Source organism: Suncus etruscus, chromosome 3 (genome assembly GCF_024139225.1).
Source record: "Suncus etruscus isolate mSunEtr1 chromosome 3, mSunEtr1.pri.cur, whole genome shotgun sequence".
Classification (NCBI taxonomy): domain Eukaryota; kingdom Metazoa; phylum Chordata; class Mammalia; order Eulipotyphla; family Soricidae; genus Suncus; species Suncus etruscus.
In genome coordinates, this window is record NC_064850.1 from 18,491,511 (window position 1) to 18,519,323 (window position 27,813).

Genomic DNA, 27,813 nt, shown 5'->3' on the forward strand with positions numbered 1-27,813 from the left:
CAGCCTCATCTCAAACATTTACAATGTGGTAAAGAAATTTGAAAATGAAATAAAACAAGAACATAAGTGCCCAGATGTATGTTTCTTTATTCCCTGGGGCTTAGAATCCATCTCAGCTTGTAAACCTGGGACCACAGGCTGCTCCTTCCCAAAGGAAAGAGGGCAGAGAGGCCTTTTAGTTCAGGTGAGAACCATTGGAGATCTGGCTTCCCCTAAACAAGATAATACTGTATTTTACAAGCTAGAAAATAGGCCTTTTTATGTTTCAGCACATCAAACTGATTTGCAGGCTGCAGGGACGATTTGTTTCTATAAGAAGTATGTTTTCTACTAAAGGTCTTTTGACTTGGGCTTCCTGTCTTGTAGCCCTTACTGCAGTGCATGGGAACCTACCCCGGGTAGATTGTAGATTTAGTTTATTCATCCCAACTACAGATTATTTTGTTTTAGACTGGCATAAAACCCTGACTCCCTTTAGCAAATTTCCATCCTGCCTTCTTTCTCAGGCTACTTGCTCTCCTTCCTTTATGTCTTGCTTGCAGCAGCTTAGAATTCACTGACACAAGACCATTTGCTCCTTTCTGAAGCCACAGATGGCAACGTGGCAAAATCTGGTCCACATCCAAAACTCATGGTGATAGGTTCCACCAGCCTTTCCTTGCTCCATTGATAGTGAAGGACCAGCCCAGGGTCTGACCGACTTGTGGAATCATCAGGATGAGCATGGCATGGACTACACAGGAAAGGGTGTCTCTGATGTTAAGCAAAAGGACCTTGCATGTTTGCGCTGCTTGAGCGGGTAGATGGGTCCATCCCTCTTTACGTATCCCATGTCAGAGCCAGGACAGATGGGCCGGGACTCATGAAAAGTGGCAGAAGCATTAAAGCACTTATTTGTTGGTACTGGAGCCAAGCAAGGATATGCAGCATGGAGGCGACGAGCTCAGCGCCTGAGCTGGGAAACCGGGGAGACTGGCCGCAAGTTGAGCTGCACAGCCTCCTGCCTGATGTCTTCCAGGGTCTTCCCTGCTGGGTAAGCTCCCTTAAGGCCCCTGCCAGTGTCTTAGGCCCCAATTCCAGACAGCTGTTCACAGTGAACCCCCACTGCTACTCCTCGGTGACGCAGTGTGGGGGGCCTGCTGCAGCCACATAACCCGGGGCACAGTGGCAGCGGTAGGAGCCCTCGGTGTTCTCACAGTGTCCGTGGTCACAGAGTGCAGCAGGCCCGTTCAAGTCTTCACATTCATTGACATCTAAGAGAAGGGAAGGAGTCAAGAGTTGGAGAGGGAGCCCGAGTACTAGTCTCCCTTCGATCACCTGAGCCTGGGCCCCTGCCCTGTTACAGAATCCTTTGTGTAGCCTCCAGAGACTGAAGTCATTGCCCAAAATAATCAGTTCAAGGGTCAAAGTCATCCGGTGCCCAGGAGAGCGGCCACACTTCTTTCTCTCTATGAGCCTTCATAAAACTGGTTTTCGAAACCCAATCTCTGACATTTGGTGCTCACCCGGGCTGGCTCTTCACACCTCCACTAGGAGGCAGCAGTGGATTATGTTGTCTTAAATACAGTTATGCATCCCCTAATGAGCATTGGGCCTGCCTCTTTCCCCAAGTGTCCTTGCCGCTAGAGTTTAACCTTACCCACGCAGGCCAGCTGGGCCATGTCCAAGTGGAAGCCCTCGAAGCAGTCGCAGGTGTAGCCCTCCTGAACACGCACACAGCGGCCATTCTCACAGCCATTCAGGATGCCGCACTCCTCTGCCTGCAGGCCTTCGAAACCAGCCTGGTATTCTGGTAAGTGGAAACCAGCAAGAGAAAGATGCTGGGACCTCATGCTCAATTCTGAGCCCCTTCCCTACTCGCTGCAGGGAGGCACTCATGAAGTGTGGGTGGGAGGGCCATAAAATTCTCGTGGATATGAGAACCCATGTTGCTACTCTTAAATTTTGTCTCTAGGGAGAGATGCTATGCACTGACTGAAAGGTCCAGGAACTTTGGGATCCATTACTGTCACAGTTTCATGACTTCTGAGCACTCCTGAGCTCTGTCTATGGAGGCCCTGACTATTTGGTTGGTGGTAGGATATTTTGTGTGAAATTTGAGCTTGGAGGGGTATCAGAGGATTGGCAATAAAAAGGATTATTCTGAACACAAGCCAAAACTTCTACCTAGATCTGCCCGACCATCTACTCTAAGCAAACCTCCACCCTGGAAGAAGAGCCCAACTCCAATCTGGCTGGCATTTATGTCTGATCTGAATACTATTACAGACCAATGTACAGGCTTAACTTCCTCACTAGCATACTGTAGCCAGTTTGCTCCATGGCAGTCCACACTTGCATGTGGTTTTAATGAAACACAAATTGCAGGACTGGTGTCACTGTGTTAATAAAAAGTTCAAGACCTGAGGGGCTGGAGTGATGATGGCTCAATGGACTAGGTAATGGGCTTTGCATGCAGGAGGGAGGCTTTGATTCCTAAAGCACCAGTAGTGACCCAGAGCCCCAAAATAATATCTGATGCCTGAAGCTAGTGTCCAGATATCCTCAGTTCCCATTTTAGGCAGCCAATTTGAACTTGTAGGGGAGGTTATTCTGCCATCATAAATGGTTTGAGATATGTACTCGGGTTTTTTTTGGCTCAGGGATGCTCTGGGCTGCTTGTGGCCAGTGCCTCTTGCTGCTCCTGCCCCCACACCAGGCTACATCATTAGAGGGAGTTGCTGGGATCTGGCATGGACATTTAGAGTCAACCCTTGAGTGACCCATAAGAGACTGCTGTGTGTTTTCCCTTGCTACCACTCCTCAGTTGCTTAGCACCAACCTGGCTGGCTTGCCACATAGTGGGGCTGGAGTTCAGAGGGTGGCAGCGGTGGCTCCTGGACAGGTCTGTGGTCCCCTGTGTGGCTGGCCGGGTTGGAGAAGGGCAGCTCAGGGATGACGTCCTCAGGGCCCAGGTAGTTGTAGAAGGGAGCCCCATCTGGGTTGTAGAGGTTGTAGTGCAGGTCGTCAGGCCCTGGGCCATACTCATAACCAGGCCGGAAGAGCACGCCAGCCTCCCTCTCTGCCTCGATCCGGGCTACGTTGCACAGCTGAGCGTAGACCTCTGTCGGGCAAAGGAAGAGAAAATGCTGCTCCACTGCTGATGGCCCCAAGGCCAGGGGTGCTGAGACCACCTCTCACAGCTCTTGGCAGTACTGTCCTCCCCTCCCAGCCCTGCCTCTTTGAGGAAATCCCCCTTGCTCCAGGCTTAGCCCCCTTCTGCAGATGTCTTCCCCCCTCCTCAGGGTGGGTGCAGCTGCATGTCTCACCAGAGCTCCTCGGAGGGCACAGAGCACACTGCTGGCTCCAGGCCTCGCCATCCTGGCAGCAGCACTCCGTGTAGGTGGTGCGGCGCCCGTGCAGGGGCTGGCTGCACACGTAGTCTGTGACTTTCTTCCAGCAGATGTCCATGTGGATGTCATGGTCCGGCAGCTCCTCTGAACGCCCAGGCACAGAGACCCATTAGCTCCTAGTGAAGCTCCTGCAGCCCTGCCACCCCACATCCCCTACCCAGACCCTAGAGACCTACTAACCAGGGCTGCTGGTGCCATTCACGCAGTGCTGCTGGCTGTGGTCCAGAGTGAGCGGTGGGCTGCAGAAGCAGTGGAAAGAGCCATCCGTGTTCACACACTCGCCATTCTCACACACTGTGTCTTGGCATTCATCATGATCTGAGATGGCAGGAAGACAGGAAACATATGGGGGAAGGCATCACTCAAGTGCCAGCTCAGCAGCCAGGTACCTTCCTGAGAGGGCTTTTCCTTAGATCTGATGATGGAGAGGTGCCAGCTTGCCTGCTCCCTCCCAGCATGGGAGGCCCTTCCACCATCCCTGCATGCCAGTCTGCCAGCCCCTCTCTGCATGCTCTCCTGCTGACTGGGCTGGTGGGCATCATCTCACCTTCGCACTGCCTGCGGGCAGCATTATAGTGGTAGCCAGGATGGCACAGGCAGATATAGCCAGGCACCGTATTGAGGCACCGACCATTTTGGCAGAGTCCAGGCCCAAACATCATACATTCATCTGCATCTGTGGGAGAAGAGTGAAAGACAGTGTTGACGGAGGCTGCTGACACATGCGAGGCCTGCTGGGTCTGAACCTGGCTCATGCAGGCAGGGAACTTCGGCGAGTCGCTTTAGTTCTCCTGGCTTCAGTTTCCTTTCCCAGGGCCAGAGAAAGAAGACATCATGCAGGGCACTTGATTTGTATACAGTCAACCCAGTCTGAGATCCCAAACATTTCCTAAAGTCCCCCTTAGGATTGATCCTGAGCACAGAGCTAGAAATAAACCCTGAGCTAGGAGTAAGCCAGATGTAGCCCAAATCTCCCCCGACCCCGAAAAAATGTGGGTCCCACTATTTAGCTGCTCCTGGTAGTGAGGGAGAAAGGTTATACTGTAGATGCTTCCAGGGGTGCCAGGTCCCAGTAGATGTTAGAATCCCAACCAGGCTGGGCTGGCAGGGCCGAGGGCCTTGGCTTACCCGTGTAGGTGGTCTGCCCAAACATCCAGGCGCCTTCCACAGGGATATAGCCCTTCCCACTCGGGCAAATCTCGCTGAATTCAACTGGGCGGGGAGATGCAGATTGAGTTGGGGTGAGATGGGGGAGTTTCCTTGCCCCACCCCTTCCTTGCAATCCCCAACCCCCATGGAGCTGAATCTATCCACCAGGGCTCAGAAGCCAGGGACCTTACCTGAGTCCTCTTCGGGGCAGGGGGCACAGGTGTCCCCCCAGCTGTCGCCCTGGGTACAGCAGCATTCGGCCTGCGTGGTGTTCCGGCCCAGGAGGCTGGAGCAGGGCTGGTCTTCCTGCCCCGAGTAGCACTCCATGCGGCTGGGGCGAGGGTGATAGTCCCCTGTGGGGGCCTCAGGGACACTCTGACCTATGTGACAGGAGCCCCTTTTTTACTATCCCTTCTTGGCCCTCAGAGGCCCGCTTGCCTTAGGAGGAATTTCTAGTTTGAGAACATGCACCCTGACTCTGAAACCCATGCCCATTCATTCTACTGCTCTCCCCAGGACCACGTTGCCTCCCTCCCTGGCATCACCACTGTGCCTACCTATGCCCAGCCCTCTCTTTCCTCCATGTTAGCAGCCAGTCAAAGACTCAACCAGCCTGCGATGAGGTGCCAAGATGGAAAGCAGGGGTGCTGGGGGTGGGGTGGGATGGGAATGATAGCTCTCACCTTGTATTGGGACCTACTAGGTCCGATCTGAGATCCCTACATCTGCTCTAAGTAAGGCCAGAGTGCTGACCCCAAGGCTTATTCCTTTCACTGCCATCACCCCGAACCCTCGTTTGAGCTGGTCTCTGATCTGACTCTGTTAAGACTCATGCCTGCATGCATGACTCTGGGGGCGCTCACCTCCACCTCCCCGAGGACGACAGCGTCCCTCCTGAGCATCATATTCCTCCAGGTCGCTGGCACAGAGGCACAGGAAGGAGCCCTCCACATTCTCACAGAGCGCCGCCCCACACACGGCCAGCATGAGCTCACACTCGTTCACATCTGCAGCCAAGAGGACAGGCTGTTGGCAGGGGCAGCCATTGCTCACCCTCCTGTTCATCCCCTCCGGAGAAGCAGGCATGGCCTCAGAGGAGGAGCAGAGGGGGAACTGAGCACATAGGGGCACAGGGAGGGAGAGAAGGTACCTATATACACAGCCAAAGGCTTTTTCCATTAAATGTGGCATCTCTAGATGTTGCCCCTGGGACACAACCATGCTTCTCCACCTGCCTGGCCAAGGTGCCAGCTACAATTGGGCCTGCCCTCGCTCACCCTCACTCGATATCCAGGACCTGCTGCAGGCTAACCTGGGTTATGCCCCAAGACTGAGGACCTCCTCTGCCCAGTGCTAGGGAAGCCCACCCACAGCTCCTCACCCACGCAGTCCCAGCCTGAGGCGGAGTTCTCAAAGCCCTGGTCACAGAGGCAGCGGAAGGAGCCGTCCGTGTTGTCGCAGAAGCCGTGGCTTCCGCACATGGTGTCATTGGCACACTCGTCTATGTCTGTGGATGATGGGGACCAGAGGAAGAGTACACCCACAATTAGTATGCTGGGAATGCTTATTTACCACATCTATGAACCCCTAGTTTTGTAAAACGTAACTTGGAAATGCGGGCCAAGAAAGCTCTGACCTTAACACCCCTCTTCAGTGTCGGCAAACCCTGCTGCTGTAGGAAATGCACAAACGCCAAACAGCTACCGAAAACATCCTCCAGAGAAAAGCATCTGGCTAGATTTATGAGAAATAATAGGTGCCCACTCACCGATGCATTCTCCTGCTGGAGCCATGTGGAAGCCGGGCTGACAGCTCCGCACACAGCGGTAGGAACCAGGGCTGTTCTCACACCGCCAGGCCCCACACACTGGGCGACCATAGTCCTCGCACTCATTGATATCTGTCCCCAGAGCCATGAGAGGGGAAAGAAATGTCAGGTTCTGGCATCTCCTAGTCCAAACAACCTCCTGCTTCCTCCATCTGTTCTGAATTACTGGGCTCGTGCCAACCCCCAAAGCAGCTGGTTCAGGGATCATCCCCACAATCTAGCAGAGGTGAACATCTAGGAGAACTCTGAGTCCTTTTGGGACCCCTCAGCCTCCACCCCAGGCCATTAGAGCTCTTTAGATGTTCCTTCTGAGGGGACCCTTATAGACTTGCCCAGAGCATGGTCCTCACCTCATCTCACCCCACCTTGGTCTCGTGGCTCAAAAATTTTTATTTTCTTTTGGTTTTTGGGCCACACCTGGTGGTGCTCAGGGGTTACTCCTGGCTGTGAGCTCAGAAATCATTCCTGGCAGGCTTGGGGGACCATATGGGATGCCTGGAATTAAACCCAGGTCTATCCTGGTTCAGCCGCATGCAAGGCAAATGCTCTATTGCTGTGCTATCACTTGGGTCCCATCATGGCTCAATTTTGAAGTGGACATAACTGTTTCTCCCAGAGAGGTCATGGAGGCTGTGGTGGCTAATAAAGCTCCATTGGATTAGTCTAGCTTGAAAACTAGCTGCTTCTCTGTGAGCATGAGGGTCACAGTCACATGCCCTTTTCCATTTGTGTGCAGATCAGGTCAGTGCACTGACCATTGGATAGTTCACTGGGGGGCGAAGGCCTGGCAGCAGGGATGTAGGTGGCAGACCCTGGCCACTGAGCAAATCCTTACCCACACACTCGTTGCTTTGGGCAGAGAGCTGGAAGCCGGTGTCGCAGAGACAGCTGAAGGAGCCCTCAGTATTGATGCAGCGCCCTCCCCGACACTGGTCTGGGCCTGCGCACTCGTCCACATCTAGGGCAGACATGTGGTTTAGGCACCGGGGCCCTGGCTCCCAAACCCTGCGCCACTTCCTCTGGGACTTTAGGAGATGGTGAGTGGCTCCAGGTGGGGAACTGCCAGAAAGTTCGAGGGCGAGTCCAGAGTGGGCAGCCTGAGAGGCCCAGTCATGGGGAGGTTCTCTAGAATGGGGGTTCTGCCCAGGGATGAGGGGCAACTCTTGAAGTAGGGAGAGTGCTAGCCTGCAATGGACCCCAGGGTAGCCCCATTCCTCCCACAATCCCAGGCACCCCACACTCGCCCTGCCACACCCCAACACTTGATCTCAGTCTAGATGAAATTTTAGCACTCCTGGTAAATGACTCTGGCCCTCAGGGCTTCTCACCTTGGCAATGGGTGGCCTGGTCCATGGGGGTGAAGCCAGGGGCACAGAGACAAAAGAAGGAGCCCAGACTGTTGAGGCATTCGCCCCGGGGTGCACAGTGCTGCTCCCCCACACACTCGTCCACATCTGCAGGGGCAAGACAGACAGTGAGTTGTGTGACCCCTGCCATCCCTTCCACTTTCCCTTCTTCCACACCCCTGGGGACCCTCAGCTGCCCTCACCTGCACACACAGTGCCATTGACCAGCTGGAAGCCCTGGGGACACAAGCACTGGTAGGAGCCTACTGTGTTCCTGCACTCGCCGCCCTGGCAGCTGCCCGGGACCACTTCACACTCGTCCACGTCTGCGGGGGTACAACAGGAGCAAGTCCACACAGGAGGGTGTGGCTGAAAGGGCTGGGGGAGTCTGAGGGGGTGCAGGATGCCCACTGGGAAGGTTCCTCTGCACTGCAGTGGTTTTCTCTAGCCAACACACAATGCCCACCTCCTGGCACCTGCCTTTCTAGTTCCTCTATCTTGGGCTGACCTGCCCCCGAGTCCTAGTTTTATGCCTGAGCTGGCTTGGGTATAACTGAGAAGCAGCAGAAGTAAACACAACACATACAGAAACTCAGACAGGGACTATCCAAGTTCTTTCCCCTGGCCTACAGGGTGCTGGGGAGAAGCCAGCATTGCCTGCGAAGTGACATGGCTCCAGTGATCCCTGGCCCTTAGGTTGAACTGGGAGGGCATGTTAGCAAACAGCCACCGCCTCCAGCAAAGACTGGTTTAACGGGCATCGGAAAGCCCCAGAAGTCATATGGGAATGACCCGTGATGCTTTATCTGCAGCTCCTATGCTGGGCGTTGTCTGTCTGACTCCTGCTGGGGGGCAGCTGAGAAGCTGCTGTCCCCCATAGCCTATGTCCATCTGAGGTACCTAAAGGCCCTGTGGCCAGGAAGCAGCCCTCCCTGGCTCAGACACACCCTTCTCTAAGATAGCAGCCAGCCTTTGGCAGCCGTCCATGCCCTCATGCCCATGGCCCACACTCACCTTCACACACACGGCCCAGGGGGCCAGGTTGGTAGCCCTGATCACAGGGTTGGCAGGAGAAGGAGCCCACAGTGTTGGTGCAGACACCGGTGGGGCAGACGCCCGGAAAGGTGCATTCATCTAGGTCTGAGCAGACACAGCTGGTCAGGGGGACGCCCGGAAGCCACCCACAGGGGACGGGGGGAAGGCTGGCAAGACAGAACTCCTCGATGCTCTCAGCTCCCTCATGAGGCCCTGACTAAGAACCTTCCACAGGCCCCAGCACATCCTACCACCACCCGCCAATGCTCCCGGGACTACTCTGCCACTGGCCTTCCTTTTCTGGGGCTCCCCAACATGGAAATCCACGAGGCTCTCTTTGGGGCCCAGGGCACATAGGCACACGACTGCTCACTCTCTGGGCAGGAGACAGTCTGTGTGCCAGGTGCCCTGGTGGCCCAGGCCCAGGCTCACCTTGGCAGGCGGTTCCCTCCTCATTCACCCAGTAGCCACTCTCACAAGCCGAGCAGGTGAAGGAGCCCTCGGTGTTGTGGCAGAGGCCAGTGGGGCACGAGGCCCGGTGGGCGCATTCATTTACATCTGTAGTGGGAATGAGAATCCATGAGGGGCTCTGTCCCATGGAGTGGGGGTGTCTGGGCGGGGTTGGATTCTCAGGGCGGGTTTGGTGTATCCCCAACATGACTGGCTCATTCAGCCAGAGTAGCGCTTGGGCCTCGGCCTACCTTGGCAGCCCTTCCCTAAGGGGGTAGGCTCATAGCCCGGCTCACAGGAGCACCGGAAAGAACCCTCCAGGTTGGTGCAGCTTCCGTGGGCACAGACCCCGGCGGTCAGACACTCATTCACGTCTATGGGAGGAAGCCCAGGAGGGTGACTGGCCTCTTCTCCCTCATGTGGCGATGAAGGGGCTCAGCCTGGCAGTGCCCCGTGAGGGTCTGTCCTTGTGCAGCTTGGGGTGCCCTCCCTCCACAGAGTCCCTCCCTCTCCACCAGCTCACCGTATAAAGCGCTTCCACTCTGACCTAGAAAGGGGGGCCAAGACCCCCAACTTTGGGGCAGGTTCATTCCTGTCTGTGACCCCAGTGGTAAAGGGACCTCAGTGGGCCTGAATCTCTCTGACCTTCCTCCTGCCACTCACACAGGCCTGGGAGGTCAGTGGGCAGCACAGGGAGAGTGACTGCCCCAGAGCCTGGGAATTGGCTGCCCTCTCCAGTGCCTCAAAGCAACCATTCACCAGTGTCGCCCCCGACACTCTCAAAAGCCAGGGCCCTTCTTCCTGCAGGGACTCGGGGGTGGGGAGTGGGCAGCAGCAGCCCCTGGAGAGAAGCACCCGCTGTTTAGGATGCCCTTTGGACAGTTCTGGGGGAGGCGGGAGAGTTGAAGCCCCTTCCTGGGTTGTCTCTTTCTGGAGCACCAGCCTCCCAGCAAGAGGAAGTCACAGAAGCTTCTGGCATCTGGGCCCATCGCTACCAGGCAGATACAGCCAAGAAACGAGGGGACCCACCCTCTGATTCATAGGACAAAGTATCCATTGCCTGAGCACCCCTGTCTCAGGCCCAGCCAGATCATGGAAGATGATGGCCCCCAAGGGATGATTCTTGCCCAGTTCCTGCCCTTTTTTGTGCATAGGCTCACCCTGAGGACCTCGGAATAATCCCTTCCCTCTGTGCCTTAGCCAGTGGCACTCACCTACACAACTGCCACGCTGGCCCTGGAAGCCCGGCTCACAGGCCAGGCAGGTGTAGGAGCCTGGTGAGTTAACGCATCTTGCACTGGGGCAGGTGTCAGGCTGACGGCATTCATCAACATCTGCAAAATAGTCCTGTCTGTCATCCTGCAGTCAGGCGCCTCCCTGCCCTCGGTGGGGAGAGAGTATCAGTGCCTGGACTGATGGGAACATGGAAAAAGTGAGCATTGTCCAGACTTCTCCATACCGCCTCCCACCCAATCCCAGCCGGGAGAGAAGGCACTGGGAGGTCAGCTCAGCAGAGGCTGACTCCGGGCAGGGCAGGAAGCCAGGACATGCTCTTGACTCCCCCAGCCAGGCTGGTCAATGGACCTGTCAGTCTCTGCCAATGAAACGCCTGATCATTTCCAAGCGTGGTGATGGCTACCACCAGTTGTGCCAGCCTGTAAGATTGCTGCTAGAGGCCCCAGAGTTGACTGACCGTGAATGCGGCAATGATGGCCAACTGGGCATCCTGTACTCACTCTAAAGTCAGGAGTGAGGCTGAACCCCAGTGAGGGGTGAGGGTGCCAGCAAAGGAAGTAGGAGCTGTGTCCTAGTGGGGGAACCTTCCCCAACTCACCAAAGGATCTCAGCCAGATTCTACCCCCATTCAACACAGCTTCTGAGCCACCCCAGTTGGGGGTATAGATACCCCAAGATTGCCCTGCAACCACCTTGGTAACAGGGCTGGGCCCAGACAACCCTGTGGCAGTAGATCAAGTGATCTGTGCTGCTCATGTGTGTGTGGGTAGGAGCAATGTGTCCTCGATGGAGCTATATTCCAAGTCCACTGCCAGGGTCCAGCTGGCACTCAACACTGCTGACAACAGAATGACATTGGGGGACTGGATATCACATCCGCTTGTTGGAGGCTGCTGAAGAGATCTCAAGAATCATGGACTAGTTGCCCCAGGAGCAGGGTGGGTACTGGAGCCCCAGGCCAGGGTGCCTGCCTGGTTCTCCAGAGCATCAAGAAGTCTTAGACCCAGAAGTCAGACCCAGGTGACCCGGATGTGGGCAGTGGTATGGCTGGGAGAGGGGTAGAAGCTGCCTGATTCTTACCTTGGCAGTGCCCTGTTCTCACCATGACATAGCCCTGGTCACACTCGCAGTGGTATGAGCCATCTGTGTTGGTGCATCGCCCCCCGCTGCACACCCCCGACTGCTCACACTCATCTATGTCTGAAACACACAGAAAGTTCTAGACATGGGATGTGCCCAGGGGAGGTCCTGGGACAGCTGTTCAGACCCTGAACTTGAGGGGTACCCTGCTGCAGTTGTGATAGAGGGGGTGCTGGCCATCCCAGTCTGCTAAAGCCATGAGCTCTGAAGGGAGGCTACTTTGGGGTCCCTTAGGGGCTGCTGAGAGTTATCTCTGCACTCAGATCAAGGGCTGGTCTATTTGGCCTGGCCTGAGGGGATCATAATGCACCCCTAGAATCTCTTTCTAGGGTTCTTTGGGACCTTCTGACAGGGCAGGGGTGCAGTAGCTGAGAGGGTGGCCTCATCCCTGGCCATTAGGGTTGCTACATGTACTGTCTCTGGCCTGGAGAACTCTCCACACACCTCCAACATGGCTGTCTCCTTCCATCTCTTCAGGACAGCTGCTCCCTGCCCCCAAATGAACTGCCCTTCTCACCACTTTGTCAGGACTCTGGCTTCAAGCCATAGTCCTCCATTTGCATTTTTTCCAACCGCTGAAGCATGCCGTATTATCATACTAACCCAGATGCCCCAAAATGCTCCCAGGCTCTTAGTATATGGCTGGGATAATGATCCTTTGCTTCTGGGTAAGTGTTTCCATCTGGGAAGTACTTTTTTATGGGGGCCACACTAGGGCCATTCCCAGAGACATGGCTGGAACTCAGGACCTCGGCTATGCGAACCATGTGTGATCCTACTAGTGCCATGCCCACCTCCAATGGTAGCTCTAAAACTTTAGTACTCAGAGAAGTCGCCGGCAGACGCACAAAATGCAAACTCCCTGGCCTACACGTAGGGATTTTGGCCTGCCAGTGCTGGAACCTGCATCCCAATGACTCTCCAGGCATTTCTAATAAACTAAATGCACACTCTGTGAAGCTCCAGTCACAGGGGAAGAGAATGGGAGTGTCAGGGTTGTGTGTGGGAAGGAGAGTTTGGTCTTTGCAGACCAGACCCATGCTGGTGAGGGGAGCTTTACTGTTTTCCTGGCCTCCAGGAGTGCCTGAGTACAGCAGGCCAACTCAGCAAAAATCACAAAAGAAGCCCTGCTACTGCAGAACCACTCAGGTGTCAGACCCTGATTTGTATTATGACTCTCTGGGGGCCATCAGGAAGGGTGGCATCATGTCCCCTGGAAATTCAGACACAGAAATGACCCTGAATATCTGGGGTTGGGGAATGTTTTAAAGGCCTGGAGCACAGTCTTTGCATGCAATTCCAATTCCATTCCTGGCACCACAGGGCCCCCTGAGCATCACTGCCAGTGGTTAGTAAGCACTACTGGGTATGCCTTCCTACTCCCTAAAAAGTGCAAGAGTTTTCTGTATGAACTTAGAGCCGTGTGTGAAGTGCCTTTGCCTAGGTTCTTGTGCCTTTCCAGGGGTGTTCAAAGCTTGCTCAGGGACCCTTCCCACCCAGCCAAAGCTTGCCTGATTCCTTGCTATCAGGACCCTCCTTGGGGACTAAGGGCTCAGACCGAACTGATAACTCCACATTAGGAATTTCAAGTCTCATCTATAGCTCCGTTCCTGTACCCTATCCTCTGTCCCATGGCTACCTTTTTTTCTTTCTCCTTTGTACCTGGTCACCTTCTCATTCCTCTTGCACTTCCCATAGCCCAGGGGCTGGGTATCCTTTTCTAGTCCAACAGAAGAATACAGAGTACCCATTCTGGGGTAAGGAAGGGCAGACTCACCTTGGCACGCCTGCACACCTGCTGAGGGGGCTGGCTCATAGCCAGGGTGGCAGAAGCAGGAATAAGAGCCCACAAGGTTGACACAGCGCCCTCGTCCCTGACAGGGGTCCTGCAGACACTCATTCTCATCTAAGCAGAAGGAAGAATTGGGATCACAGAGAGCAGTGACCCCCTTCTTTGGGCCTGTCACAGCCAGATAAGAGTATGCAGAGGGCAAGTGGGAGCAGAGGAAGCTGGGAGGTGAAAATCTTTAAACTGTGCCATGGAGATCTCCTGCACCCCCTTTGTGTCCCAGAGACCTTCCCAGGGCCCACAGACTACTTCCTTTCTCTTCAGAGGTTATAGTGAAAGTTTCTTTCTTGTATGAAATATGGGGGTAAGCAGGTCACTGAGATAATCCATAAAAGAACCTGTCTAGATTTACACTTTCCCCACATGGAGTCATTTAGGTCCAGGATTGTTCTGATCTTCCAAGGAGGAGCAGTGAACATGTGTGGGTGGGCTAGTTCCAGGGTTGACAGTGCCATTCCCTCTTATTAATGGGGGTGGGGGGACACTGGAATGAGCCCCCCTTTCTGGGTGCCAGAATCTTACCAGGTGATACTTCCAAAGATGGGTCTGTCTCAGGTTAGGTTGACCTTAAGACTCTGATCCTTCCAAACTGTCCCCCCAACACCCTATCATTGTGCCACTTTCTTCTGGGAGGCCTCTGGGCATTGCCCCAGACCACCTCCTATATCCCTGCCCTCAGAGAGCCCCAATGGTACCTGTGCAGTAGGCCTGGCTGGGGTGTAGCCGGTAGCCAGGACTGCACAGGCATCTGTATCCATCAGGGAGGTTCACACAGGTGCCGGGGCCGCAGATGTTGGCGATGCATCTATCTATATCTAGGAAGAAAAATGTGGCTGGAGTTATATATAAGCAGATATGGCAGGATGGAGTGGGGAGCAAAGGACCCACCAATGCTCACCCAGGGTGGGTTCAGAATGGTTGCCCCACTCCTGAGAGATGCAGGGTTGTAAAATCCACAGCCTTGCCTGTTGAGGCCTCCTGATTCAGGCCTGGCTCCACCCATAGACCCAGCATTCCCATTTTTCCAAATAGATGTGGTGAGTAGAATGCGTGGGGAGAATTGGGCTGGGGTCACTATGAAGGGCCTTGAACACCCTGTGAAACTGCTCAGCCAGGGGGTCATACAGAGTGGGGTGTGATTGTCTCACAGACCACTCAGGCCACAAGGAGGCTGGGCACGCCTGAGACGTGGAACTCTGGGAAGAAAAATCCACTGTGGAGGTGCTCATGGGGTCAAAGGAAGACTGATGGGACTGGGGAGATAGTACTGTGGGTAGGGCACTTGTCTGCATATAGCTGGCCTGGGTTCAATCCCTGGGAGCCCACCTGGTCTCCCAAGAACTGACAAGAGTGATCTCTAAACACAGAGCCTAGAGTAGGCCCTGAGCACTACTGAACGTAGCCCCCAAACAAACTTAATAAATGAAAAGCAGGTGTGTGGCTGGGATGGGGTGTGTAGCAGATGCTGCAGTTAAAACTAGTTTGTAGTGGGGAAAGCAATGTTGGCTCCCAGAGTGCAGGCTTTGAGGCTTGGGTTTCCTGGCATCTGTTTGGCAGGGCCTGTGCCCCATCTCCCAAAAAGAAATACATAAAATAAATACTTAGGACTCAGGACAGAGATGCCAGTGTTTCTTGAACATAAGTTCTTTTCTCCTGGGGCCTAAGATGGAACCTGGACATATCCCCAGTCTCTCAGTGGTCCTCAAACTATGGTCCGCGGGTCACATATTGTATTTGTTCCCATTTTGTTTCTTCACTTCAAAATAAGATATAGGCACTGTGCATAGGAATTTGTTTATAGTTTTTGTTTTTTTGCTATAGTCCAGTCCTCCAACAGTCTGTGGGACAATGAACTGGTCCCTGTTTAAAAATTTTGAGGACCATTAGATAGCTAGGCTAGCTGTTTGAGGGAACCTTTTTTCTGGGGAATCCAGGCTCTGGCTCTACAAACAGATTGTGATTCTGCAGACATGGCCAAAGATCTCATATTGAGGTTGGGGTACAGCATGGAGCAACTGGGGCACAAAGCTATGGAGCCTTGTAAGCAGATTACCCTGGTTCACTCTCAACACTGCCAGGGGGCAGCCTTAGAGCCACCACCACCCAATGCCAGGGTGGCCCATGCAGTCCCCAGGAATTTAGGGTCTGAGAAGCACTGATTGGATCCTCAGGCCTCCCATTGCACCACCAGACTGCTTCCCTGAGAATCACCCCCAGAATCACCACCCCAGAATGGTTCCCCCGAATATCTCCCTCTAAAAAAGAGAACACTAAGCCCTGCTCAGGCCCCGGGAGGGTACCCTCGAGCCCACAGGAGGTGCCACAGTGACAATATCAGCCTGGTTGCTCTTGTCCAGGTCACCACACAGCACTGGACACCTGGGCATCCCTCAGCCCAGGAGCTGCCTCAAATGGAGACACAGTTTCCCAGGCAGACACAGCCACGAGAACCTGGACATCCCTTTCCCAGTATCGACCCTCTTCCCAGCCCTGGCACTCAGCAGATGCAGGGTGCAGCTCCCTTCCAAAGAGGGGTCCTGGATTCTCCCAGGAAGGCTCTGAGTGACCCCTTCTCTGTCCCCTCCATGCAGGACCAGTGTCCCAAACAAACAGTGCTCCTGGCTCTCCTGAGGCTAGGTCTCAATCATGAGGCCCCAAGTAGTGGAGGGTCTGAACAGCCCCTCGCTGTGGAGCTAGGGTAGGTACCTGGAGGACCCGGGGCCACCTGCATATCAGTGGGGGTGGAGATGGGCACTGGCACTTCTGTTGAGGTCTCTGGACTCCTCTGTGCAGGCAGGGGCATTGCGGGTCTTCCTCTGGCATCCTCTGCAGCAAAGGAGGAGGAGACAGGTGGGTTCTAGCACCCTGTTTCTATCATTTCTGCCCCCCAGAAAGTGCTTGTCCAGCAGCTAGCCTAGTATGCTTCCTTCTCTCTGAGGTGGACTAAGAACCAGGGGTAGTGGCCAGGGTTTTAGCCTCATGAAACTTGACCTGGTCTTCTAGGGGTCTTGGCACTACTATTTTACCAGCACAGAGGCCCAGGCTTGTAGGCAGGGTCTCTATCCCTAGCCAGCTCATTTGGAGGACCAGAGCCAGTGCTTCCTGGAGCCTGTGGTAACCTCTTCTGCTTGCAAAGTACTTTACAGGTTAGAGAGCTTGGCCAAAACATTGGCACCTCCTCTTGGACCCATAGGATCAGAGGAAACAGAAGCCTGACTTTCTGATGGAACTTTGCCCCGTTACCTCCTTGTCCCTCCCCAAGGTCAAGCAAGTGGGTTCTGCAGAACCTCGGCCATTTCCAAGGAGCAGGATGGAAAGTCTGGGCAGATGCCATGTGTCATGCATACAGAAGGTCCAGGCCTGTTGCCAGGACCATAGCATCCCCCAAGCACAGGAGGAGCCAGGAGGAGCCTGGGCACCACTGGAGGAGAGGAGTAGCTGTGGAAAACTAAGGAGACCCACATCCTCCCTGAGCCAGCGCTCCCCACCATCTGCATGTAGGGCAGACACAGAAGGGCTCTGGAGCTCAGCAGACACCTGTGAAGTGTTGTGTGACTTTTGATCATCTTAAGGGGACTGAGCTCCTGAGAAAAGCTGTCACTTATCACCTCAAAGTCAGATCTAAACTTTCATGGGTAACTGCTCTACCTCCTTCCCCCACTTTCCGGTGTGCTGGGAACTGGCCAAAGAAGTGACTCACCTGGAACCCAGGCAGGGACTTGGGTCACACTGGTCTCCACCTGTACAAAAACAGCACAAGATCACTCTTGTTGCCTCTCTAACCTGTTGCCTTACACAGCCAGGCCTCACTGTTCTGTGCTTTTACTCATTTTAGGTATGTCCATGCCTGATAGGGCATTCTGCTGGGCACCTTGGCATTGATTTGATTCATCTCCACTATTCTCAGGTCATGGATTGAAAGTATTAAATGTGGAACATGATGGGCCAGCTCAGGTCCTGCTGCTAAGTTTCACACAACTGGGGCCAGAGCGATAGCACAGCGGTAAGATGTTTGCCTTGCATGCGACAAACAGGACGGACCCCGGTTTGAATCCTGACATCTCATATGGTCCCCCAAGCCTGCCAGGAGTGACTCCTGAGCACTGCCAGGTGTGACCCAAAAACAAACAAAAAAAGTTTTACACAATTGATCTCTGCATCTCAAACATGAAAGTCACAGAAGCAGTGGGGATGGACTGAGGAGATGACCCTGCCTCAGGTCTCAGGGAAAGGCAGGTATCCCTGGAGCCCCTCCCTATAGCTGTCTTTGGCAGTGGGGAGGTGGGAGGGAGAGCAGAAGAGCTTGACTGGAGGCTGCAGGAACATGAGGAGGCTCTTTGATCTGGGAGGGGAGGGGCATTTATTCTCCTGAAACAGAACAAGTTTAGGGGAGAAACAGGGCTGGGGACAGTTAGGAATAGAGTGGGAGAGCAGGGCCAGGGTGGGAGAGGAAGACTGGGTAGGGAGGAGTAGATTCAAGCTATGGGATGTGTTTCCAGGATGATGCCCCTGGGCCAGAGCAAAAGGCACTTCCTGTTCCAGGGGCAGTTGTTTGAAGCTGTTCCTAGGCATCTTATTCCCATGTGCTAGCCCCAGAGGAAACATAAAGAGCCAAATCAGGTTCAGGCAGTAGAGGAAGATCTTGTGGGCCAAGTGATGCCAGCCAGAGTGATAGAAGAGTCCTTGTGTCTGTCTCAGTTCACATATGGCTCAGGGTCGTGGCTCTGGGGCCTTTAGGGCCAACAGGCTCTCGAGCCTCCTCCTATGCTTGCATCCACCAAGTGAATCCTGCAGGAACTGGGACCTGAGCTTTTCTCCTCCCGCCTTCTCAGGACTCTTAGGGACACTAGACTATGGTCTGAGAGGCTCCCAGTTGCCCTCACTCCATACTGGGCACTCACCTGGCCAGCCTGAGCATCTCCTGGGAAGAAAAGGGAGAGAGTTAGCTCAGAGAACACTCTGCCCATGTTCTTCCACCTGTTTCTCTCTGCCAGCCTCCTCCCATACCCCCTGAGTACCTATCATGACCTATGGGAGGAAGTCTCATGCCTCCTAAGGCTCCTGGCTAGTGTACCATACAGATCCTCATCTCCTTGTGCTGCCTCTTCCCTCCCAAAGCTCCCATCCTGCCCTCCAGATCAGAGAATTCTAGGCAGAAGATGCCTGACAAGGCCTGGGTACAAGTACCCAAGCTCTGGGCTCCATCCTCCCTGCCCCAGCTGGTCACATAGCTCTGGCCTGACTCCATCCTCTACTGGGCTCACTCTCTCATAGCCCACCCTCCTGGGCCCCAGTGGTTGAGCTGGAGTTAGTGCACAGCATGAATTGTCAGACCCGTAGGTCCCACAAGGGGGGAGAGGACACTCCACACTCGCCACCATCCACCAGTTCAATACGTCCAGCTGTAAGCGCCAGACCAGAAGCTGCGTGCAGCATGCAGCTTTGCTGGAGAGAGTTCCAAGTTACTGAGCACTGCTGGAGTAATCCCAAAGCACTTCTGGGTATAGCCCTCCCAAATTGATAATGGCAGGGCATAAAAGGGTTATGAATTTGGGGTGCTTTCCTAGCCCCACCTCCACAACTCCCAGAACCCCCTATAGAAAAGAAAGAGGATGAAGCCTTCTTAGCATGCTGGCCTTGAGAGAAAGTTGTTAGGGCCAAGGTCATTCTTTCCCCTAGAAGAGAACCTAGAGGTCCAGAGATACCCCTACACTTGGCTCCTCAGATGCTTTAATCTGGGGGGTGGGCAAGGCCTCCCACAACCCAGATACCTGTGGCAGGGGTAGTGCCAACTTCCTGCCATGTGTGGGCAACTCCCCTGAGTGGCTGCCTCTCGGCTGGCCTGGGTTGGGTCCCATTGCTCTGATGCTTGTGCTCCTGCGAGGGTCTGGCCAGCTCTTCCTCCTCGGCCTTCCTCATGGACAGATGGATGTCTGAGCTGGAGTAGGTGTAGCCGTGGCCAGCAGGACAGATCTCCCGGAAGGCCTCTGCAAAGTTTGGGGGTGCTCACTGAGACCCGTAGTCTTTGCAGGAACCCAAGCCACCCCCTCTTGCTCCCTTCTGGGCGCCGCAGCAACTGTGGCAACAAGGAAACTGGGGAGCCCAGGTTGGGGAAGGGTAAGGGACAATGAAGGGGTTTCAGGCTCAAGAGCCATCCACCAGCCCCTTGGTGCCAGCACTGAGCTGGAGAGGGAAGGTTACCTGTGCCTGGCAGGGGGCACTTCTCACACTGGCTGCCCCACGCTTTGCCCACGCGGCTGCAGCAACATATCTGCTTGGTGATCCTCTGGGCCAGAGGCAGGGTGCAGGCGTTGGACCCCAGCCACCGGTAACAAAGTCCCTGCTGCAAGGAGATGGCCTTGTCCGCTGCAACAGATACCGGGCAGGTGGTTGGATGGCAGGGCAGGGCCAGGCCCACAGAAGAGAAGCAGAAGGTTCAGACCAGCCCTGCCCAGGTCTCAGACTTGAGGTTTGGGGATTCTGAAAATGCTCAGAAGAATGTTATGAGAAAAAAAAAATAGCAGTGGGACATCCCAGTACCTCCTCTCTCCTTCTCTGTCTATGAAAGAACCCTGAACAGTGCTCTCAGTGAGGCTGAGGGCCAGAGTGGGGATATAGCTCTTATCTCCATGAGCTGAGCTAATATGTGTCTCCCCAAACCCAAGAAGGGCCTGGGGAGAGTGGGGAGCAATACTTTGAGGGTCAGTTTCCTGAGGGGCTTGAGGGAGGAGTACTGAGGGCAGAGACCCTGTACGTACATGGGGTTCAAGAGGCATGATCAATGCTGACAGTTTAGAAAGATGGGTGGCCAGACACATGGATATAAATCCCTCATCAGCTAGGCAATGACCTAGCCCACCACTGTCCCTGTCATGTGCTGGGACAGTGGTAATACTGTCTCCTTGCACAGTGTCTCCAGGGAAGACAGAGAGGCATGCTGGATGGGAGAGATGAACTCAGCAGGCAGCAGTGAAAAAAATAACTCTCAACGCTGAGATATTGATGTGGGAAGCTCCCCTTCATGGTCAAATTTGAACCCAGGACCACCTTGGACTTCATCTGCTTCCTTTATAAAATATGAAGGATCAGGGCCAGAGTGATAGTGAAGAGGTACTACAGCAGGTAGTGTGCTTGCCTTGCACACAGCTGACCCAGGTTTGATCCCTGGTATCCTATATGCCCCTGAGCACAGCCAGGAATAACTCCTGAGGATAGCCAGGTGTGGCTCCAAAATAAAAACTAAACTAAAAATATGGATGATGGCCATGCCATCTGTGTTCCCTGCTCTGGTCCAAGGCCCCTGGTTCTCCGGTGAGCCCCACCCCACCCCACACTTAATCCCTGAGATTGGAATGAGGATAAGCCCACATCCTGGCTAACATGGGCCAGTGCCAACCACTGGCAACCATGATGGAACCAGTGCCCTCTCCCTTCACGTGGCACTCCCTCTAGATGGTGCTGTGGCTCCCCAGTGCCAGAACCCAGAACTTCCAGCTATGGGACCCCCTGCTGAGCCTAGAATGACTCTGAGTTTTAGTCTGCTCTGGCCAGGGCCAAGGAAAGCCTCTTCTGGGCTATGACACTGGCTCTATGGGAAGTTGAGGATAGGAAAGATGCCAACTTGAGGTTCTCACAGCTGGAAACCACAGAACTCACTGAGAACAGCTGCCTGGGCCTGTGTGACAAGGAAGAACACATGTAATGCTAAGACAGTTTGGGAAGTGCATGTGCTCATGATGCAGAGCCACAGGGGACCACAGCGGGGGTCTAGGCAGCAGGGCCCTTATTGCTAGGAATTCACATGGCTCTCTTAAGAAAGACCTATAGTTAAGTGATGATATACTGAGCCTACAGAGGCTCAGAGGGAGCTTTTATACTCCCTGTGCAGCAGAAGGGACAGAAATGCTGAGAACCCATTTAGTAGATAAGCAGGAGGTGGAAAGCAATTTTTGCCAGAGGGAGGAGACCAAGGAATTCTGTGTTTTGAGCTTGGCTATGACAAAGTGGCAGACCCTGGGCCCCAGGTCTGAGGTGACCAAACTAAGGAAAAATGCTGTTTGGGGTTGGCCCAAACCACCCCCATCTAGTCCCCACCCACACTCACACACACAGCGGCTTCGGGAAGGATCGAGCATCAGACCAGGCCTGCAGGTGCACAGGAAGCTGCCCCTGGTGTTCACGCACTCGGCATCCTTGCACAGTCCCAGCGTCAGGCACTCGTTGATATCTGGGGAATGAGGGATACACATGACCATGAGCCTCGATACTCCACCCAAACCTGAGGCAGGCAGAGGACCATCACCGTCACTCAATTCAGACCAAACTATGATAGCAAGAACTCAGTGATTAGGGCACTGATCCCTCCTAGCATTGAATGTGCCACGTCTCCCAGCAGATGTGTGCCTGATGGTCCCCCGCATCTGCCTGAACATTGAACCACTTGGCCTAGTTGGTCAAGGATCACCAGGAGGGACACCACCCAGAGCTCCAGACCCTCACCCCAATGCCTGAGGATGGCTTCAGAGCATCCCCATCTGCACCTCCTCAACATGATGACAATCAGAGAGCTGTCATTTACTCATACAACTCCTTTCATAGTGCCTCCACTTTCCTCCTTTCTATAACAGGAATCAGGAGAGTTTGGTTAGGAGGAAAGAATGATGCAAAAATTGCAAACTACTGGATACACAGGCAGGTGTTAGGAGCTCATATTGGCTCAGCTGGAGCCAGAGTACTGCAGGTAAGGTACTTACTTGCCTTGCATGTGGCCAACCCAAATTCAATCCCCAGCATCCCATATATTCCTAAACCCATTATCTCTGTGTATGGCCAGCTGTGGCTCATAAACAAAGCAAACACACTGGCCAAAGGAGGTAACACCTGCTGGTACCAGACCGGTCGCTTTCTTTCTTTCTTTTTTTTTTTTTTTGGCTTTTGGGTCACACCCGGTGGCGGTGCTCAAGGGTTACTTCTAGCCCTGTGCTCAGAAATCACTCCTGGTAGGCAACGAGGGATCATATGGGATGCCAGGATTCGAACCACATTCCACATTCCATCCTGGATCGGCTGCTTGCAAGGCAAATTCCTTACCACTGTGCTATGGCTTTCTTTCAATGCTCATTGAACCCTCATGCAGTCCTATCAGGTGTGTCCCTAGTCCTCACACAAGCCCTAGGAATAACTTGCACAAAATCACTCAGGAAGTCAGAGTCAGTAAGTTCACGTGGGAAAGAGACATTTAAAGTAGAAGCTAGAGCTAGAGATAGTCTCTCCTGCTCACATGTCCCTCCGGACCAGATCTGGGGACATGGAAAGGAGGCAGAATCTAGCAGGAAAGAGTTCTGAGTCCTTCAATTCCTCTGGTCCCTCAGGCACACCACAGACATCCCCACAGCCTTGCCGCTGCATCCTGATCTGTTCTAATGAGGAAACCGTGCCAGCTTCTCTCAATATCTCAAAAATACTTCTGCTGGGAACAGAAAAGGGACTTCCCTGCAGGATGGCTGGGTGTACCATTGGGGACAGCCACAATTATGTTGTCCGTGTCCTCAACTTCAGGGTAAACATGGAAGGTACTCTGTACCGAGCGAGTCCTAATACTCAGGTGTGGGGTGAACAGCACAGAACAAAGGGCAAAGAGACAGGTCAGTCATTCCTTAGCAAGCCACACTTTTGCCTCAACCTCTCAATGCAAATCCATCACTGCTTCAAAGGGCCCTATTCCTCTCAAACCTGCAAGTTTTTTCTCTGTGGGAGAGAAAGAGGCGAGAGGAGAGATAGTGCATGTGGGTGAAGAGTGACCTGTCTTTGCCTGTACTTGGAGAGTGGGTGAGCAGGGGAACATGGGAACATGGAGGACCCTGGGTATCTAATTATTTTTTTGGGGGTGGGGGGTGTCACATTCAGCAGCGCTGAGCCAGGAGTTACTCAAGGCTCTGAGATCAGAAATCACTCGTGACTTGGGGACCATATGGGATGCTGGGGATCGAACTGGCGTTCAGCTACTTGCAAGGCAAGTACTGGGTTGGCAACTTGCAAAGCAAATGCCCTACCGCTGTGCTACCACTCCGACCATGGGCATCTAATTCTTAGGTTTAGCCAAGGTCAGGGAGGAGAGCCCAGCTGAGATACTAAGAAACAACTTTGGTGCTCCAGATAAGGAAAGTTTCCAGGGAGGAGAGCCTTCCAGGGGCCATTCAGATATGGAGAGCCAACTGTTCCCTCTAAGGACAAAATGACAGGCTGTTCTTGGTTCTCATTATCTGCCAGGCCCTGTGCTCCAGGCTAGGCTGAGTCAGCATCTAGCACCTAATCAAAGTGTAATCAAAGCCTTTCCTTTGTCCTTTTCATTTGGGTTTTTGTACAGCTCAGGAAGTACGAATCATGGGATGCTAAAGATTGAACCCAGAGTTCCTCTATTCAAGACTAGCGTTCTTTGAGCCATCACACTGACCCTCAAGCCTTTTTATTAGGAGGGGGGATACCAGGGGTTACTCCTGGCTCTGCATTCTGGAATCATTCCTGGTGGAGATATGTTATGCCCAGGATCAAACCCAGGTTGACTGTGTACAAGGCAAGTTCCTTACCCACTGTGCTATCACTCTGGTTCCCTCAAGCTTTTAATTAGACACAGTTCAGAATTCTCCTCTGGTCCTGGCAGTCATGGACAAATGACTGGATGGGCCCCCTTACAGCCCTCCAACTCCTCTCTTCTCTGAAGAAGCCTCCAGGGATAACACGGTGTCTAGAAAACTTCAGGTCAAGTTCTGGTGTCTCGCACAGTGACTTGCAGTGTGCATGTGATTCTCTAAATTGAATCTGTCTTGGTTTCCCAGTGGGTCCTCTCTCAGGAGGCCAGTGCCTGCTGCAAGGCCCTCCTCCTATGCCACTAATTGCCAGGTCTGCAGCCAACAACAGCCTCCATGGAAGCTCCTGGTCTTCTCATAGCCCCTGGCATGTCTCCTGAGAGACAAAACTGCAGCTGAGTTTTATGCCAAGAGGCACCTGGGCTATTCCCAGGATTTTTTTTTTTTTTTTAAATTCCCAGGATTTCTGAGACAGCTCAGGTCTCCACAAGCCCTACAGAGTCCACGGCCAGACCAGGCACCCACACTAAACTGGAGAATCTTATTTTGGGGGGGGGGCCACACTCGTTGGCACCCAGGGGTTACTTCTGGCTCTGTGGTCAGAAGTTGTCCCTGACTTAAGGGACCATATGAAATGCTGGGGATCGAATGAACCCAGGAGTTCATCCTGGATCAGCTGCATGCAAGGCAAACACCCTAATACTGTGCTACAACTCTGGCCCCCTAACCTGGAGAATCTTATCTCTCCCCTTTGGACACCAGCTGTCCCCACCATAATGCAGGGACTTGGGTGAGGAAATTCCCCAGGACCCCCACAGATTAGGTGTGACTTGCTTTCCCCACTGAGGTGAAAGCCCCCCCTGGGCAAGAAAAACAGCTCTAGGGTAAGAGAGTGTGCTGTGGGGGGCTTTAAGGCAGGTGGGAGAAGATGGGGTACAAGGGATAGACTCTGCTCCTAGTCCCTCTCCTATGCCTCTCCATCATCACACCCCAACTTCCTAGACCCTATGTTCAGCAGCCCACATAACCCCCTTGTGCTGGTCATAGGGGAACTCAATGGAGACCACTCAGGTTGTTGAGATATTCTTCCTATTTCGAAGTGGGGTGTCCTTGCATTATTCCATCCCCATTCCTACTGGCCCCAATCCTTACCTTGGCAGTGGGTGAGGTTCAGTCTCTTGTACCCCTGGGGACACTCCAGCAGGCCGTTTTCAATCACGGGGGAGGCTGAGGAAACACAGAGAGATCTCACCGAGGACCCTTGGCCTCCTCTGTCATTCAGGCTGAGAAGTGGGGTGCAGGGTGATGCTGAGGTCCCCAGCTGATGGACAGGGTTAGGATTCTGAAGCCAGATACTCTGGCATGTGGAAGAAGTTCTAAGCCATTCTTTTCTGCTGCTCTCCAAAAGCAAATGCCTGCAACTTGGCAAGCCTCACGCAGTTGCTGTCAAGGCCGAGAACTCGAGAACTCTCTGGAAGCTCAGAGAGACACTGGAATGCTGATCTTCTCTCTTTTTTTATTTGTTTGTTTTGTGTTTTTTGACCACACCCAGCTGTGCACAGGGACAATTTCTGGCTCTGCACTCAGGAATCATTCCTGATGGGCTCAAAGGAACATATGAGAAATGCCAGAGATTAAACCCAGGTTGGCCACATGCAAGGTAAATGGCCTATCTGCTGTGCTATTGCTCTGGCCCCCCTGATTATCTCTCTTGGGATCTCTTTCATTCACCCTGCTTTTTTCTACAAGAATTAAGAGAGGGGCCAGAGAGATAGCATGGAGGTAGTGCGTTTGCCTTGCATACAGAAGGACGGTGATTCAAATCCCGGCATCCCATATGGTCCCCCGAGCCTGCCAGGAGAGATTTCTGAGCATAGAGCCAGGAGGAACCCCTGAGCGCTGCCAGGTGTGACCCGAAAACCAAAAAACAAACAAACAAACATAAATAAATAAATAGAATTAAAAGAGAGAATGACAAAAGTGGGGAAAGACAGGGCTACCCAGGAGGACAGAAACTAACTCATCAGACACAGGCTCGAAGCCCACAATCTCTCTGGGAGCAGGCCAGGTGCTCTGACAGAGCATGAAGAAGGTGAGAGGGGTGGAAGGGTCTGAATGCAGAGAAGGATGGAGTAGGGTGTTCAGGCATTTCCAAGAGGAGCTGCTGGGAATTTGCAGCTGACATTCTTGGGCCTGAGGAAGCTGAAGTTCTGTGGAGAGATCAGCTGAGGTCAACCTGAATTCCATGGAGCATTAATGGCACTAAATGAGACATGTTGAACAAATGAGCATGGTTTTCCTAGAGAGAAAACATAGCCATGTGGGCCCAGGACTCGGGTCCGCCTGCCTGTCCACTCCCATCACATCTCAGCCTACATACAGGCCAGGGAAGGAAGTAGAGGGACTCTGGTTGGGCCCAGCCCCTGTGCTGCTCATTCTTGCCTTGACTGCTGGGACTCCTAAAGAGGCCTCAGTAAGGGCCAGCTAATTGCCTGAGATAGTTTTGGCCCTGATTCTATGCCAGGGCCCAGGGAAATGTGGGGACATGTGTCTGGCCATGAGGCTGCTTCCAGCCATGCTGATCTCAGTCTGTGATGACAGATAGCTGTAGTGGGGACATGTGGAGAGTCCCCTGCCACACAATTCTCTTCCTAGAGGACTCTCTTGTGCTTCTGCTCTCCCTCCCCCCAAAAAAGGGCTGGATGTGAAGCTTCACATACGAAGAAGAGGAATGTGAACTGGCTGGAGCTGAACCCTCTGCTGGCAAAGTGGGACAAGATAGAGAAATGTCTGCCCCACCTCCAACCCCAGAGCAACAGCAAGACAAGCATGTAGGAGCAGAGCAGCCAGACCCACATCCTGTTCCTGGTTTCTCTCTGAAGAACTGAGTGACCTGACTCAGTTCTTACTGTCCCAGGCTTCAGTCTGTGTTTGTTCAAGTGGCAGCAGCTTAGTTTGGGGCTGTTGCAAGGACTCTATTTCCTGACACAATAAACCTTGGGCTCAAGTTAGCACAATGCTGACACGCCAGTAGACTCTCCAAGTCTTCCCTTTCTCTCTGCCTGCCTGCTTTCCTTCCTTCCTTCCTTCCTTCCTTCCTTCCTTCCTTCCTTCCTACCTTCCTTCCTTCCTTCCTTCCTTTCTTCCTACCATCCCTTCTCTTCTTCCTCCCTCTCTCCTTTCCTTCATTCTTCCCTTTCTCCTCTTCTTCCTTGCCTCCTTCCTTGCCTCCCTCTTTTCTTTCCTCCCTCCTTCCTTCTCTATTTCCTTCCATCCTTCCCTCCTCCCATGCTTTCTTCCCTCCATCTTTCCTTCCTTTCCCTCTTTCCTCCCTTCCTTCCCTTGATTCCCTCCTTCCTTCCCTCCTCCCTCCATTTACTTCCTTCCCTCTTTTCATTTCTTCTTTATTCCTTCTCTCTGGTTCCCTTCTTCCCTCTTTCATGCCTTTCCCCTTCCTTTTCCTCTTCCCTCCTTCCTACCTTCTTCTCTTCTTTCCTTCCTTCTTTTCTCCCTTCCCTCTTTCATCCTTCCTTGGTCCCTCCCTCCCTCCCTCCCTCCCTTCCTTCCCTCCCTCCCTCCCTCCCTCCCTTCCTTCCTTCCTTCCCTCCCTCCCTCCCTCCCTCCCTCCCTCCCTTCCTTCCTTCCCTCCCTCCCTCCCTCCCTTCTTTCCTTCCTTCCTTCCTTCCTTCCTTCCTCTCTCCCTCTCTCCTTCCTTCCTTCCACTCTCCCTTCCTCCCTCCCTCCCTCCCTCCCTCCCTCCCTCCCTCCCTCCCTTCCTTCCTTCCTTCCTTCCTTCCTTCCT

At 53.6% G+C, this 27,813-nt stretch overlaps 1 protein-coding gene across 1 annotated transcript in view; it reads right to left on the reverse strand.

Annotated features, from left to right (window-relative positions):
- Positions 1 to 70: 70 nt before the first annotated feature.
- LTBP2 (latent transforming growth factor beta binding protein 2) overlaps positions 71 to 27,813 on the reverse strand; it is an 83,888-nt gene continuing 56,145 nt past the window's right edge. Inside the window, exons 9-36 of the mRNA XM_049770533.1 lie at positions 25,164 to 25,238; positions 21,530 to 21,652; positions 19,627 to 19,791; positions 19,197 to 19,412; positions 18,327 to 18,346; positions 17,126 to 17,165; positions 16,132 to 16,251; positions 14,121 to 14,240; positions 13,354 to 13,482; positions 11,517 to 11,636; positions 10,415 to 10,534; positions 9,452 to 9,574; positions 9,183 to 9,308; positions 8,730 to 8,855; positions 7,919 to 8,041; positions 7,698 to 7,823; positions 7,205 to 7,327; positions 6,310 to 6,441; positions 5,923 to 6,048; positions 5,405 to 5,548; positions 4,733 to 4,921; positions 4,521 to 4,604; positions 3,940 to 4,068; positions 3,573 to 3,710; positions 3,309 to 3,476; positions 2,822 to 3,103; positions 1,640 to 1,789; positions 71 to 1,253 (exon numbers count right to left, since the gene is read on the reverse strand). Of these exons, the coding sequence (XP_049626490.1) occupies positions 1,108 to 1,253; positions 1,640 to 1,789; positions 2,822 to 3,103; positions 3,309 to 3,476; positions 3,573 to 3,710; positions 3,940 to 4,068; positions 4,521 to 4,604; positions 4,733 to 4,921; positions 5,405 to 5,548; positions 5,923 to 6,048; positions 6,310 to 6,441; positions 7,205 to 7,327; positions 7,698 to 7,823; positions 7,919 to 8,041; positions 8,730 to 8,855; positions 9,183 to 9,308; positions 9,452 to 9,574; positions 10,415 to 10,534; positions 11,517 to 11,636; positions 13,354 to 13,482; positions 14,121 to 14,240; positions 16,132 to 16,251; positions 17,126 to 17,165; positions 18,327 to 18,346; positions 19,197 to 19,412; positions 19,627 to 19,791; positions 21,530 to 21,652; positions 25,164 to 25,238 (3,683 nt within the window). The 3' untranslated portion in view covers positions 71 to 1,107. The remainder of the gene's footprint in view (positions 1,254 to 1,639; positions 1,790 to 2,821; positions 3,104 to 3,308; positions 3,477 to 3,572; positions 3,711 to 3,939; positions 4,069 to 4,520; positions 4,605 to 4,732; positions 4,922 to 5,404; positions 5,549 to 5,922; positions 6,049 to 6,309; positions 6,442 to 7,204; positions 7,328 to 7,697; positions 7,824 to 7,918; positions 8,042 to 8,729; positions 8,856 to 9,182; positions 9,309 to 9,451; positions 9,575 to 10,414; positions 10,535 to 11,516; positions 11,637 to 13,353; positions 13,483 to 14,120; positions 14,241 to 16,131; positions 16,252 to 17,125; positions 17,166 to 18,326; positions 18,347 to 19,196; positions 19,413 to 19,626; positions 19,792 to 21,529; positions 21,653 to 25,163; positions 25,239 to 27,813) is intronic.